Source organism: Nycticebus coucang, chromosome 10 (assembly GCF_027406575.1).
Source record: "Nycticebus coucang isolate mNycCou1 chromosome 10, mNycCou1.pri, whole genome shotgun sequence".
NCBI classification, from domain to species: domain Eukaryota; kingdom Metazoa; phylum Chordata; class Mammalia; order Primates; family Lorisidae; genus Nycticebus; species Nycticebus coucang.
The window spans coordinates 60,768,656-60,784,018 of NC_069789.1; the positions used below are offsets into that span (position 1 = coordinate 60,768,656).

Genomic DNA, 15,363 nt, shown 5'->3' on the forward strand with positions numbered 1-15,363 from the left:
CTCTGTGCCCGTAGCTCAGTGGTTAGGGCGCCGACCACATACACCAGGCCTGGCGGGTTCGAATTTGGCACAGGCCTGCTAAACAACAATGACGACGACAACAACAACAACAAAATAGCCAGGAATTGTGGCAGGCACCTTAGTCCCCAGCTACTTGGGAAGCTGAGGCAAGAGAACTGTTTAAGCCCAAGAGTTTGAGGTTGCTGTGAGCTGTAATGCCACAGGACTCTACTGAGGGTGACATGTAAGACTCTGTCTTAAAATAATAATAATAATAGCAATAAAAATACAGTAGAATTTCCATACTTGACTGCCTCCCTACATCAATCACCTCCTTAAGTTGACCTAATTTTCATAGACTGGACATGCACCACATTTACATATCAGTACAGTAGGCCCAGTTCCTTATGTTGACTGCCTCTGTATGTGGATTAGTTTCTTACAGTCCCTTGGGTGGGTCAACTTACAGAGTAATAGCTAATATTTAGTGAGCATTTATAATCGGCCAAGAACTATTGTAGGCACTTTAAATATAATAACCCATTTAATCCTCAGAATGGCCTGAGATAGGTTCTACTATTATCAGATAGACAAATTTATATTTAGCAGATAGACAAATGAAAGCCTGGGAAAGTGAACTAACTTGCCCAGCCTCAGCAAGCTAGTTAAGTGTCAGAAGTCCTGCCACCTTCCTTGGTCTGTGACTTCTCCAAGGCAGGGGTCCTGTGCCTTCCAACACCTGGAGAAATTTCTGAGCCCTTCAGCCCGCAAGGGTTTTGCCTCCCTCTGCCCTGACCAGCTGGGATCTCTGAGAGCAGGCACCTGACACTTCCTCACAGACACTTCTTAGGCAGAGGCTGTGTGGAGCAGCTTTTCAGACACCTGGGCTGCCCTTTCTGCCCAACACAGGCTTCTGACCACAGAAGGAGCTCAGGGTCTGTCCCAGCTCCAGGCCAGCAGATCTGGCGTGAGATCGGCTAGCCCCTGGGACTTAACAGGCAGTAAACAACCCCATTCATGCGTCAGTTGTTTTGCTCCAGAGCAGCCTCATCAGCTGGACAGGCCCTGACCAGAGCTCTCCAAATTTGTCCCCAGGGGTGGGGAACAGTGAATGGCCTAAAGCTTGGCTTGTGGTCTCTTCCAGGGAGAGGCTACTTTCTACCCTCTTAAAGTCTGAGATTTTTACTGGGGAGAGGCGGTCCCTAGTAGTAAGACACTAAGTCCCAAAGAAGGAGGGGAAGGGGGACAGCTGCTGCTTGTGTGGTCCCTTGTGAGGGAGTCCCAATACATCAAGCAGGAAGAATGGGGAGCGGCAATCAGCTGTGAGACACGCCAAAGCTTACAGAGCCACTGCAGCAATTTGGTCTCAGGGCTTAGAACAGTTGGCCAAGACACCCTAAGCCCAGCACTCCCCCATCTCTCCCCTCCTCACTTTGCGGGCTGTCACCTCTGGCTAAGTTGTCTCCACAGGCCCAACCCTAACAATTAAGGCAGAAAAAGATAAGAAGATGAGAGTTCCTGTAGGGCAAAGGGCAGGAAAGAAGGGTTTGACAGATGACAGCCTTGTCTGGGAGGTTGCATTAATGGTAGAAGGTTTGCAGAGGAAGAAACCTGAGGAGTAGAGACTGAGGGCCAGGAGGCTGGGAACCCCTGGCAAAGGAGGTGAGATACTACTACCACTTTCTATTTGACCAGTGCTCTCACCCACTTGCTCTCATTTTCTCTTATTAGTTTGTAGATAGATGTAGTACTCTCATTTTGGAAATGGGAAGCAGATGACGCTACCCAGGGTCTAGACCCAGTTCACAGAACAGCTGGTACTAAAACAGTTTTTCAGGGCTCTTTGGGCCAATTTTTTTGGAGGTGAAAAACCAGAGAGGAAGGTGGAGCACACCATAGGAGGACAGCCACAGGGGCCAATGAGAGGGAGGTGCCTTCATTCATCAATCAGCTTCTCAGATGTAGGCCCCGCCCACTGCACTGGGTCTGGAACAAACCCTGTGAAATTTCAGAGGCAGTTACCACCTGCGTGCAAAGGCCTTGTGTAGATTCTTTTTGTCACGGCACAAAACCCCTGTTTTGGGTTCCACTCCACTTTTAAGGTATCCCATTCGACTAGTCTTTCCACTGTCCTCCCCATTTCCCTGTTCCAACTGACCAAGGACCCCCTGTGCTTACCCAGTAGTGATGTCATCGTCCTCGGTCATCGTCTTGCCCATGAGGTCACTGTCGCTCATGTAACCAGACTTGAGGTCCACCTCGTCCGAGTCCAAGGACTCCACCAGCTCAAGGCGGGAGATGTGGCTGAGCTTGCTGGGGCTGCGCATGGGCATGGTGTGGGAGTAGTGAGCTCGCTCCCCGTGCATGTACCAGGCGGGCGGCCCCTCTGAGCGGCAGCTTCCACCTACAGAGGGCGCGTCACCAGCCTGCAGTCGCGGGCTGGACTGGCCATAGCGCCAGGAGAGAGGGGACGAGCGATTGGAGAGGCTGGACACGCTGCGAGGGTTGGCATCATCACTGTCATAGCAGGTCATCTCCAAGGAGCTGGGGAGGGAGCAGAGGGTATTGCTTTAGTCCTTGGCACAGCTACTTTGGGCCCTGTCCCCTCACACAGCACCCAGTGATGCCTTCCCCCAGCTACATGTCCTCCCACCTCCTCCCCACCTGCTCAAAGTCTACATCCTCCATAAGGCCTTGGATTGTGCCTTGGGGTTTTATGTTATGTTGGATTGTCAAAGGAAAATGACTTTTTTTTTTTTTTTTTGAAACAGAGTCCCACCCTATGCCCTGAGCAGAGTACAATGGCATCATAGCTCACTGCAACCTCAGACACTGGATGTGGGCATCCTGCTGCCTCAGCCTCTCGAAGCCGCTGGGATTACAGGCCCTCACAGAAGCACCCATCTGGGTTTTTCATTTTTTTAATGAGTCCGGGTCTCACTCTGGCTCAAACAAGTCTCAAACTCCTGAGCTCAAGCAGTTCTCCTGCCTCAGCCTCCCACAGTGCTGGGATTACAGGCCTGAGCCATATGGCTAGAGAAGCAATGCAGTTAAGAAGTCTAGATTGTGTAATGTGACCTGGATTTGAATTCTTTTTTTGTAAGTGAAAGTAATTTATTTATCAGTAAATAGAAGTAATTAACTTTGCTAAGCCTCTATTTCCTCATCTGTAAAATGAGGAAGACAGAATAACAGCTACTTCATAAGGTGTGAGGATTACGTATGTACAGATCTAACACAGTCTCTGGTATAGAAGAGGTGCTTGCTAAATGGTAAGGGCTCAATGAGACCTCTTAGGGCAGTGTTTGCTCAACCTTCCTAAGTGTGACCCTTTAATATAGTTCCTCATGTTGTGGTGATACACTGTCTTAGGGGAACTGGGAGAGACTGGTCACCTGAGCTTAGAAGGCTGTGATTATTCTTTTTGTTCAGGGGGTGTCTACCACCTGTTTTCTATTAATGAGCTTAGAGCTCGCTGATTCCTGAACACCAGATATAGGAAAGCCCGGAGTGGGGTGTAGAAGGTGCAGGAAAGGCTTTGGCAACCTAAGATGTGTGGCAGGTCCCCAGTGGACTGGAACTAGCCACAGGCATAGAGTACAATAGCAGGGAGAGAAACAGAGAACAGGAAGGAGCAGCCTTAGCTGGACAGAGAGGGGGACACGGACTGAAGGAGGATACTGGGGATCCCAAGCCTCAGGCCCTGCTAGGCCAGACCAAGGGAACAATGCCCAAGTTAGTGCTAGATGGTTGAGGTAGGGGAACCTGCGAGTCTGAGGAAGGACATGAGGCCAGAGAGGAAATGACAGCCAGGGCCTAGTTGGAGGGGTAGCCTGGACTTGGGTTCAGGCTGAAAGCAATACTCCCACCCAGCCTAGCAGTGAGGCCAGCACAAGGTCTTGCTATAGCTGGACAGCATTAAGTAAATGAAAGGGGCCTGGGGGCCAAGAAAGCTGGGGCAGCTGAGACAGCCTGTAGTTGGATATGAGTTACGTGTGCCTTTGCTCTGTGACCACAGCCATTTCTTAGTCACTCTGGGGGTTGGGATGGGAGTGGGACATTGATTTTTCTATCCTTACTTCTGTAAAGTTCCTTGAAAAAAAGAAAGTTTTCAAAGTTGCCTTTATCAGACCTGAGAAAACAGGGTTTTATTTTTTGATCAACAGAACCAGAGAAAGCTGAACAGTCCTTGAAACGGAGCATGACAGGGTCCTGGCAGTAGTTCTGTGGGCAAGCGGGGGGCCCTGGCTGGGCAGGGCAATAGTGACCACTGCTTTTTACCCGACGGGGACTTCCTGACTGCAGCCACACCCAGGTTCTCCCCTCTGGACCCAGGCAGTCCGGTAAGGATCCCCTTAATGTTCTGCAGCTCTGCCTCATACGCTGTCTGGTTACTGCGGACCTGTACATCTCATCTCCTCGGAGATAATGGAAGTTCCCCGAAGGCAGTTTGCGGTCTCGGTGAGACTTGGCTGCCTTGCTCACCACTGTACTCAGCACTTTGCATGGGGCCCAGCGTGTAGCTGCTGCTCTAGAAGGAATCTCATCAGGTGCTTTGGGAAGCTGGGCTGGGAGGATCAGTTGGGCCTGGGAGTGCGAGGCCAGCCCGGGTAACATAGTGAGACTCTGTTTCTACCAAAAAAATTTAAAAATTAGCCAGGCGTGGTGGTGTGCATGCCTGTGGTCCAACTATTCACTAGAAGTGGAAGGATCAGTTGAGCACAGGAGTTCAAGGCTGCAGTGAGCTGTGCTCATGCCACAGCACTCCAAACCTGGGGACAAAGAAAGACCCCGTTTCTCTTTAAAAAAATGCAAACCCACTATAGATGTGCACTAACCTACTTTAGTGTGGAGGCACGAGGGTTGCCCTGAACACTGGGTTCCTCAATTCTCCTCCTGCCTTGCCCCGTTTATCTCTGCACTGAAAGCACCTTTTCCCTTATTGCCTGGCTCTTTTTTTTATAATCCCCCAAACATATTCTGGCGCCTGTGGCTCGGTCGGTAGGGTGCCGGCCCCATATACTGAGGGTGGCGGGTTCAAGCCCGGCCCCGGCCAAACTGCAACAAAAAAAAATAGCTGGGCGTTGTGGCGGGCACCTATAGTCCCAGCTACTTGGGAGGCTGAGGCAAGAGAATCGCTTAAACCCAGGAGTTGGAGGTTGCTGTGAGCTGTGTGAGGCCACGGCACTCTACCGAGGGCCATAAAGCGAGACTCTGTCTCTACAAAAAAAAAAAAAAAAAGGAAATCTCTAGACCTAAATTGGTGAGAAGGAGTCCAGCTCAGATCCTCAGCTCTTGACGTCCAGCCCTGCACCCACCCTGTAGACTTGCCTCTCTCTGGGGAGCACAGACTTTCATTTCCCCTCCAGTCGCAGTCTCTGACCCAGACTCTCCTCCCTGGGGTAAATGGACCGGTAAAAATAGAGGAAGCAGCACAGGAGAGAAGATTTCTGAGAAGGAATCGAATCTAGAGTTATCCTGTGAGTTCCTGGGTGAAAACAGCTTGTTGGAAGCACTCGCGGGGCTGTAAGCTCCTCAAGGATAAAGCTCATGTTCATTCTAAAGGGACAGCGCCCAGAGTTGTGCCTAGGGTACAGCCGGCACTCACGTTGGCCGTACTGAGTGCAGAACCTAAGTTCTGCAACCTATTTCCAGGATTGAGGGAAAGGCTCACTGATGGAAACCCCTTTAAAAAGCAAAAGAGGCCAGTGCTATAATTCTAGCACTTTCAGAGACCAAGGCAGGAGGATTGCTTGAGGCCAGAGATTCAAAGAAACCAGACCCAGTCTCTACAAAAAAATAGAAAAATTAGCTGGGTGTTGTGGCTCAAGCTTCTAGTTCCAACTACTTAGGAGGCTGAGGCAGGAGGGCCTGTTGAGCCTAGGAGTTTCAGGCTACAGCAAGCTAGGATGATGCCACTGTACTCCAGCCCGCAACAGAGTGAGACCCTGACTCACACACACACAAAAAAAATAAAAATGGCATACAAAGTGAGAGAACCATTGTTTTGTTTTGGCTATCAAAGTGTGGAACAGGAATAACATAAACCAAAGCTTACGAGAGGAAGTGGCTCTGGGTCCACAGTAAACAGAGAAACCAAATTCAGGGCTCCTGGTTCCCTTCTCATAAAGGGAGATATAAGCCAGAGGCATAAATTGGAACCAGTTTATGCAAAAGGTTTGGGCCTCCCTCCCCTTCCAGAAGGAAAAAAACAAACAGCACCAGCCTAGGGTCAAGCTCTTAATGTGGGGCTGGGGGCTGCTGCTCACAGTCAGTGGAGCTGCTACCTCCACCCTTCCCGTGGGTGAGTCATCTGGGGTGTGACCCTCTCAGCAACTAAGCACTTTCTGGCTTCTTTGGCACAAAGCTGACAGGTGACCTGGTGCTGAGAGATATCCAACAACTTCCCTAGATGGGAGAAGGAAGATGTTCAAGATTTCATTCATTGGGTCTCGAAACTGGTGAGCCAAGCTGGGCAAAAGCCCCGCTCCACTTGAGTTCCCGATCAGGGCTGTGAAGGATAGAGGTGGGGGACAGATGGAAGGGGCCCTGGAACCCTACCATCTACATTTTTTCTCCAATCTTCTTGATCACCTCCCTTTCAGTAGTCAGGGTCCCACTGGCCTGGCCTGAGCAGATGTAACCCCACAGAGAAGCAGCTTTGACTTATCATAAAACATCTAGAAGTCTGCAAGTGGTGGTGCCTGTGGCTCAAGGAGTAGGGCGCCGGTCCCATATGCCGGAGGTGGTGGATTCAAACCCAGCCTCGGCCAAAAACCACACACACACACAAAAAAATAGAAGTCTGCAAGTAAAGGGCTGAGATGAGGGACTGGGGTGGGGATGTGGGTGCAGTGCAAGGAAGGAGAAGGATGGTTTAAATAGGAAGAATTAGAGCCAGTGGATGAAAGCTGCTTCAGGACAACAGCAATCCCACACCATAGTCCCTGCAATCCCACAGTGCACAGAGACGCTTAAAAGGTAATGAGTTCTTTGTCACTGGAGGTATGTAAATGTATTTGGATACTACTTAGTCTGGCCACTCACTTGGCTAAGAAAGCCCTTTTCACTACCTCTATGTCCCAACTTTGCTCTTAACTTTTCAACCCCAGGAGATGGGAAGGAAGCTACTTCCAGTTCAATTGGGCGGGGTCCTTCCTAGCCTCACACCCCCACATCCCCCATGATTTCCCAATCCTGGCTGTTGGCTCTCCCTCCTTCTATCCCCAGAGCTTAGCCCGGCCCTCTACCCCCCTTTGAGCTGACAGCATGAGCTCATCTGGGCAACTGAAGGAGCCAGCAGGGGAAATTCTGAGTCACAGCAGAGGCTGTGGCCAGGATGTTGCTCCAGGGAGAGGTGCTGTGGGAGGGGTCAGTGCCCCACGCAGCTGGAGGCATGGGTTGGAGGGATCCACCTACAGGGCGTGGAGCTGGGGTACATGGTGCAATCCCTCCTGAGGGCTCAGACCTCCTTCTGTGGCTGCCAGAGAAGGCCAGAGGGCACCTAACTGACAGAGAGTGAAAAGATCCAGGTGCTGAGAAGGGTACCGAGTCTAGAACCCCAGAACAAGGGAAACTTGGGCACAGAAGGAGAGCATTTCGTCAACCCCCCACTGCCAGAAGAGGAGTCTGAGGTCTAAGGAGGGAAAGTGGCATCGAAGGTCACACTTCCAGGGTGGAGCGGCTCCTGCTTCCACCCGCTGCGCTGGTGATTGTCAAACTGATTTGCTTAAATGAAATTGAATGCTCAAGCACAAGCAGACACAAGGCAGAGCTGGGCTGCATTTGTGGAGATGACTGGACTCCCCTGTCCCTTCAGCAGTGGCTCCGTGGAGCTCAGACAACCCGGCTGACTGGACGTGCCCAAGTGGAGCTGTGGAGAGACCCTGGGGCCCTGCCCTCAGGAACGGGGGAGAGGAGCTTACCTGTGAGTCACCTGGGACCCTCGCAGGCTGGACATGGTCTCTTCCAGGTTCTGTCGAAGATCCAGGACATTCTGCACTGTCCTCTTTCTCTGGGACTCTGGGTCTGGAGGGAGAGAAGGAAGAAAGCTGAGTGACTGAAGAGGATTAGAGGATCAGGACAGTGGAGACTGACAATGTACCCAGGAGGCCAGTTCCTGGGGCATGGGAGTTGTCACCCCTCTCCTTCCTTCCCAAAAGACGACCCCAGTGCTTGAGCCCTCTGAAGCCCACACCCTGGCAGTGGGCCCTCAACATGGCCTTCTGGGTCTGTGCACGCCTCTCAGACCCCCACGGAACTGCCTTTACCCCTGGCTTTGTTTTGCAGAGGCCCTGCTTCTCACAGCGGAGGTCATGGGCAAGCCTTCCCATGTTTGAGATCCGCTAGAACATCTGCCTGAAACCCACTCTCCAGTGGTATGCTGGTAAATGTTTAACAACTGGCTCCTGGAGGAAGGTGACCCCCTGCTGTATCACATTTGCCAATTTCTGTGGTGTAAATACCCCCACCACGGCCATGTTCAATGTATCAAGATGATGTCACTGACCACAGAGTTACAAGAGGAGATGCTAACAATTGGCTCTGAAGAGTTGGTAAAAGCTGGCTTCAGCATACTTGAGCCCCACGCCCTGACTGGTAACGTCTGGGGTTGCTCTAAGGCGTCAGTTCAGACACAGCCTCCTAAAGATGAGGTGGCTGGTGAGGAGGTGGAGGTGACAAGCAGGTACTTCTTGGAGCGCAGACTGAGCTCTGGGGAATTCCCACACAGCGATACAAGCCTGAGTGAGAAGGATCCACCGGGGTGGCCCCCATCCTTAGACTCCTAAACGATCAGGAGCCAATTTATTCAACTTTGCTTTCCAGGCAGGATGTTATCAACCTGGATAAATGAGAATCTACAACAACAAATAGAAACTTTTCCCACCAATAACTTTTCCCATGTTATTTCCCAGGGCGAAAATAACTTCCAAATAACCGAGCCATGCCTGAGCAAGAAGGAACTCAAAGAACGTTTTCTTTCCTTCTTTCCTTCAATCTATCCAATACATTTTTATCAAACACACATTTTGTGTCAGGCCCCACATTAGGTCCTAAAGACCATATAATGAAGAGGCCCTGCCCCATGGTTTATCTTTTACTTTAGGACCTAAAGTCACTGAATGGAGCCAAATCCCCCCCGGTGCCTCCCTGAAAGACGAGGATCTGCAGGACAGAGGCAGGACAAAAAGATGATGGTGAAACAACAGAGGAAACCCCGCGAATTCTGCCTCTCCAAGCTCCATCTCCAGGCCCTCTGCCGCTCTGCAGCAAGCCAAACTGCCCCCCCAACCCCTCCCCGCAGACTCAGCAGGAGTCTGAGGTTCTTTTAGCTGCCAAAGAGAACATTTCTGAATCCCTTCAAGAGGTATTTTCTTCCCCAAGACTAAGCTCAGGCTGCCTGGCAGGCAGCTTGGTGATTGTCTTGTCAGCAGGGGAGAAGCTGGGTGGCAGGGGAGAAGCTGGGTGGGGCAGGCAGTGAACAGGCTGCACTGTGCTCTCCAGAGCCTGTGGGGCACTCTTTCTGAAAACCAGCTCCACCCGGGCCCAGCCATCTCTCCTTTCTCCTCCCTAAGGGAGCTCCCCTGTATCCTCTCATGGTGGCAAAGAGCAGTGATAAATGGCAGGCGTCTGTGCCAGTGACCTGAGTTCTGTCTCCAGCCCTGGCATTGCTTCTGTGGCTGCTATCCTGGCTGGTGTCACCTTATAAGTTGTTCCATGGCTTTTACTGATGGCTTGGCATGGAACACAGACAGGTTCAGAAAGTGTAGTTGCAAAATGCCTATGTGGGGATCAAGAACATTGTGCCAAAGTATGGGTTCCTGGGCCCACGCTCTGAAGGGTGATCCTTTTTATGGGTTTGACAGAGATGAGGGACAGGCACACACATCTCCAAGGGGTATATATTCCCAAAGAGGAAGGTGATCAAGAGTAACTCAGAGACTTCTGTGTGTGCTGTCCCCTTCGTATGCATCATGTACACGAATCCTTACATTTCTAAGAGATTTGTGCTATTGTCCCATTCTGCAGATGAGAAAACTGAGAAATAAGTAAATTGCCCAAGAGCACATGTCTCGTGTGCAGCACAGGGAAGAGTTGAGCCCAGGAAGAACCTTGCATTGCTTTTGACGTATCACAGGGCATCTCTACACCACTAGCATCAAGCATAGAACTGTGCTTAATGAGCATCTTAAGAATGAATGGATGAAGGTTACCACAATTTTTAAGATTTTTTTAAAAATCTAGTTTAAAAGTGGATGCATGTCACATAAGGAAAATGACTCTTGTTTTGTTTTTAAAGGAAAAATGTTTAGTCATATGGTAGCCTGCCTCAAGGGGGTAACTGCATTCCCTGACGATCAGGCCCTGGGGCATACAGCAGGGTGGTAGGAACCTAGATCTGTGTGCCCGGTACCAACAAAGAAAGGATGCTGTATGCTTCTCATGACACTTGTCACAGTGCCCTCTTTCTCAATATCTCTTCCTTTAAAGACCTCCACCCTAGGCCCCTACCTCACTTCAATGTCAACAGAGTGTGGCAGAAATGTAAGGATTCATGTAGATGACACCTGCAAAGGGGCCAGCACACACAGAAATCTCACCATAATCTCCTAAACTGGCCAAAAATTAGACCCACAGGGTCCTTGGAAGTGACTCAATCCAACCCTGTCACTGGAGAGATGGGAGCTTGAGGTCCAGGGAAGGGGTGACTAGCTAGAAATCATGGCAAGATGCTATTAGAAAATCTGACTCCCGGCAGGCTACCCACAGGTGTAGGTTGGGGACATGCAGAGGAGGAGGCTAGGACAGGGCTTGATTTGCTGGCAGTGGCCAGGATCTGCTCTCAGCTCCAAGGCAAAGACAGGTCCTGTAGTGGCGACACCCGCCCTACAGCAGTGTCCTCTGGTGGCCATTTTGGGTATGTCACACTGCTTTTCCAAGGCTGGGGGGTGGTGGGGCGGGGGGTGCTCCTGAGAAGGCTGGCTGTTTTCCACATCCTTGGGTGACAGACAGACATATTCCTGGGGGCGAGCAGCTGCAGCCCTGGGTCAAGATGACTCACACAAATAAAAGGAAGGCCTCTGGAGCTAAAGGGGCTGCAAATGCTTTGCCTAGGTGGGGGAAGGGGGCAATTTGGCATTCACACCCATAACCCTGAAGGAATTTTTACTCATTTAGCTTAACAATATGAGTCAATTGCATTTGCAAGAGAATTTACTCCACCTCTCACACTCACCTTCACCTTACCGCACTCCACTCCCAACCTGTAACTAAGCTTCACCTATATCCCCAGAGGGTGAGGATTGGGGATGGGGTGGAAAGTATCTGAGGCACATGCTACTTTGTGATGATGAGAACAGCAACCTAGATGTTTAATGATTTCTTTCACTGGCTAAGTGAAGAAGTCTTGGAGGCTACCTCCATGTCTCTGCCACTTGTCTGGTCTGGGCCAGGCCTGGTGCTCACACTTGTAATCCTAGCACTCTGGGAGGCCGAGGGGAGATGATTGATTGAGCTCAGGAGGTTTAGACCAGCCTGAGTAAGGGTGAGATCCCGTCTCTACTGAAAATAGAAAAACTAGCTGGGCATGGTGGCAGGTGCCTGTAGTTTCAGCTACTCGGAAGGCTCACTTGAGCCTGAGAGTTTGAGGTTGCTGTGAGCTACCATGATGTCACAGAATACTACCCAGGATGACAGAGTGAGACTCTGTCTCCAAAAAAAGGTCTGGTATGGGCGCAGGGTCACCCTAGGGAACAAAATAGAGCCCAGATCTGGCAGACATGGAGGAGTCTGGTGGCCCATCTCCTCTTTCAGTATCCCTTAGTGTGGGACATGCTCAGAACGCTCCAAAACATGTGGCACCTTTGCACAAATTAGAACAAGGTCCTCTCCAGGCTGGCCCGGCTCTGGCTAGTAGAGTACATCTTTTTCCTGGACACCAGGTCAGGACATTCCCCCTAACATCACACACACACACCCCCTTATTCTAAGGGCCTGGGAGCACTTGTTCTCTTAATGCCTACAGAACAGGGTCCAGCTGCAGGAGTGGGGGTATGCAGGACAAGCAGGGTTCGAGGGAGGCCAGGCAGGGCTCCTAACAGTCCCGGGGTGACACCAAGGTCTGTTATCCTGGGATGCCCCTCCAAGCCTTTCCCTGTAAATGGAGCAACCAGGGAGGATGTATGTGCTCTTCAGGCTCAGAGAAGATGCAAGAGACTCCCCAACCCAGCCATCACCATGGCAACTCACAGTCACCACAAACAGCAGCATCCTCCCAGCATGCACTGGGCATCTGCAGGGTGAGGTGGTGTTTCTTCCTACCCTCTGTTGGCTCTTACACATGACCACATACTGTCCATGTCAAGAGACTTAGGGCTAAGGATTGGCAATCAAATATACCTGACGCACAGGCAAATGCAAATAATGCCCAGCTATATAATGTTTGCCAAAAGGCATTTTCTGTGTTATTTAATTTGAGCCAGAAGATTCATCACAGGTTTGCTTGACTCCAAAGCCTCTGTTCTTTCCACTATAATACAGTGCCTCAAAATACGTAGGCATACCTCCAGATATACACCTACCGGTGGTCTAGACTGTACTTGTAGAAACCCTTATACAGTTCTGCAGTTCTACAGACATACCAATGGAAACATTTATGTGGACAGAGCTCCCAGGGTAGGGGAGGAAAAAAGAAGACTAAACAGATGCTAGAGGAAGAGAGGCAATTTAACCTGGAGAAGGAATGGCTCAGGGTTCTTCTGTCAGCTCCAATGATGGAACAGGAGAAACGGGCTTCCCCAGGACCATGAATTCCCTAACACCAAAACACTGAGACACTGGGGCAAAACCGACATTGTGGTGTAGTAGAAAGGACATAGTTCTCAGGGTCAGAAAGACCTGGGTTTCAGGTCTTGGCACTGTCCTTTCCTAGCTTGTTTGACCTTGAAGAAGTCATCTCACCTTGCTGCAGTTTTCCCCTCTGTAAAATGCAGAGAGAAATAATATCCAGCTGGTAGGGCTGTTGTAAGGCTTAAAGAGCTAACATTCTTAGAGCATGGTGCCTGGCACATAGTAGGTGCTCTATAAATGGTAGCTCTTACTTGTCAGAAGGCACAAGGTGGGTGAGCAGCACAAATGGGTGGGTGAGCAATGAGTGCACACTTAGCCTGTCCCTGGAGCTGGCTCCCTGTCTCTTTCTTTTTTTTTTTTAAAGGTTTTATTTATTTTAGTTATTTCTTTGAGACAGAGTCTTAAGCTGTCGCCCTGGGTAGAGTGCTGTGGCGTCACAGCTCACAGCAACCTCCAACTCCTGGGCATAAGCGATTCTATTGCCTTGGCCTCCCAAGTAGCTGGGACTACAGGTGCCCGCCACAACGCCCAGCTATTTTTTGGTTGTAGTTGTCATTGTCGTTTGGAGGACCCGGGCTGGATTTGAACCCACCAGCTCTGGTGTATGTGGCTGGAGCCTTAGCCCCTTGAGCTATAGTCGAGCTGGCTCCCTGTCTCTTTCATTTGCAGATGAGTGGTGCCTGCCCCTGGAGGTTGCAGCTCAGAGGAACTCTGAATTCTCTTCTGGGACTTCACTCAGACTGCCTGAGACCCTCATGCCTGGAGCCAGGGGATGGATGAGGTAGTAACCCAGCCACATCTCTGGTCATCGGGCCCAGCTAGCCCCCTCTTACTGCAGTGACTCTACATCTTCAACCCTTTTTTCTTGGAGCCATTCTCAGCTGGGGAATGTCCTGGGCCTTGGGGGCCGCCTCTGGCCAGTGGTCTTAAGATCCCATGTAGTAAAGGGTGGGTGGCCTCCAGTTGAGGGCAGTAACGCCAACAGATTCGGGGAAGTTCAGGAAAAAGGAGGCTCATAGAGCTCTCTCACCCAGCAGCCAAATTTCCCCAAGTTCTATGAAGTTTTAATTATTAACTGACAATTAAGTAAACTGCAGTAACTGCCTGTTGAAATCTTAATTACTTCCACCAATGTTTCAGAACCCACATTAGTCGTGTAGCCCAGGGCAGAGGCCACAGAGGACTAGATTTGCATCTGACTTCCAGACTGGGTTTTGCTGTGAGTGCTGGGATGAGGTGAGAACCAACAGAAGGAAGAGAAGTGAGCCAAGAGGAGGAACATTTCCAACAGGTCCAAAAGATCCTCTGCCTTCTTTTATAGATGGGGGGAAAACGACACATCACTCAGGCCCAGAGAGGGGCAGGGCTTTCCCAGTGTCACCCAAGTGGTGAATGGCAAGGCGGGCGTGACTCCTGACCTAGCTCTATGCTGTGGGCTGGTGCTGAAATGCACTCAGGTGCAGCACCTGAGGAGGTGAGCTGCAACCTCTGTCAAGCATGGGGGGGGGGGGGAGGTCTGGGATGAGGTCCACTTAGGAAACCAGGATAGACTAACCAACCCAGAAACAAGAAGGATTAAACAAGCATCACACACACACACCCTCTCAACTCCTAAGAAGATGGAAAAAAAATCTTTCCTGACCCTGTTAGATCCAGGGTAAAGTCCAGGTCTTCTGTGAGCTCTGAAATTTGTCAGTTTAGGCTCTTTGTATAACAGGCCAAGCATTATATTAATAAAAGCCATTATAAACACAACTCATAAAAAGATTTTCAGCTCTAGCCAATGGCCCACTTTCTCCAAATATTATTTATTATGATAGCTGCAGAAGATTGTTGGGAGTTTTTTAGTACACCACAACTGGTATTTGCTGAGGGTCATTTTGGGCCAGCAATAAGTCAAATGTCCTTGGGAATCTGAATCATTTTTATCCCTCTCCTCCACTCAAGGACATAACCTTCAAACTCCAGCCAGAAAGGACATTTCAGGCCCATCAATACACTCCTTGGTCTAATGATAAAACCCAAGTCTCTACCCACTGCTCAGAGATTGGATTTGGGGGGTTCAGTGGGTTCTTGCAGCCAGTGACCCTGCACTGGCTTCACTGCTGCAATGAGTCTCAGGGCACTGAAAATTGACAGATGACCCATGTGAGTTTCCTCTGCCCTCAAGTAGAGCACAGTAACTGTCCCTGCAGCAACTCCATCCCATCCCTCTACCCTTTTCCTCACCATCTGATGACCCCAAAGGCCCTAGAATAAATGCTAGCAGGCCTCCAGGCTAGAGACACCCTATTTCCATGGAGTGTGCAAGCAGGGGACCATTTATTCTGTTACTAATCCTATCCTTTCTCTCATCCCCCACTTAAGTCACAATATAGTCAAAGGCAGTTGTCACTGAACCCCCGCAGTGTAGCAAATCTCACATTTCTAGTTGTTGAGGTCTCCTGGTCCCCAGGGGAGCTCCCAGCATTTTTATCTTCACCTGGAGAATCCTGAGCCTTCTCAACCAGTGAG

At 50.3% G+C, this 15,363-nt stretch overlaps 1 protein-coding gene and 1 long non-coding RNA gene across 2 annotated transcripts in view; one reads left to right on the forward strand and one right to left on the reverse strand.

The window, feature by feature from the left end:
* Nucleotides 1-2,787, forward strand: part of LOC128596707 (uncharacterized) — a 49,536-nt gene extending 46,749 nt beyond the window's left edge. The window contains exon 3 of the long non-coding RNA XR_008383127.1: nucleotides 2,772-2,787. This is a non-coding gene — a long non-coding RNA (uncharacterized LOC128596707). The remainder of the gene's footprint in view (nucleotides 1-2,771) is intronic.
* The window catches only part of NAV1 (neuron navigator 1), a 276,840-nt gene that overhangs the window by 108,767 nt on the left and 152,710 nt on the right, over nucleotides 1-15,363 (reverse strand). The window contains exons 5-6 of the mRNA XM_053606354.1: nucleotides 7,926-8,028; nucleotides 2,179-2,544 (exon numbers count right to left, since the gene is read on the reverse strand). Coding sequence (XP_053462329.1) covers nucleotides 2,179-2,544; nucleotides 7,926-8,028 — 469 coding nt within the window. The remainder of the gene's footprint in view (nucleotides 1-2,178; nucleotides 2,545-7,925; nucleotides 8,029-15,363) is intronic.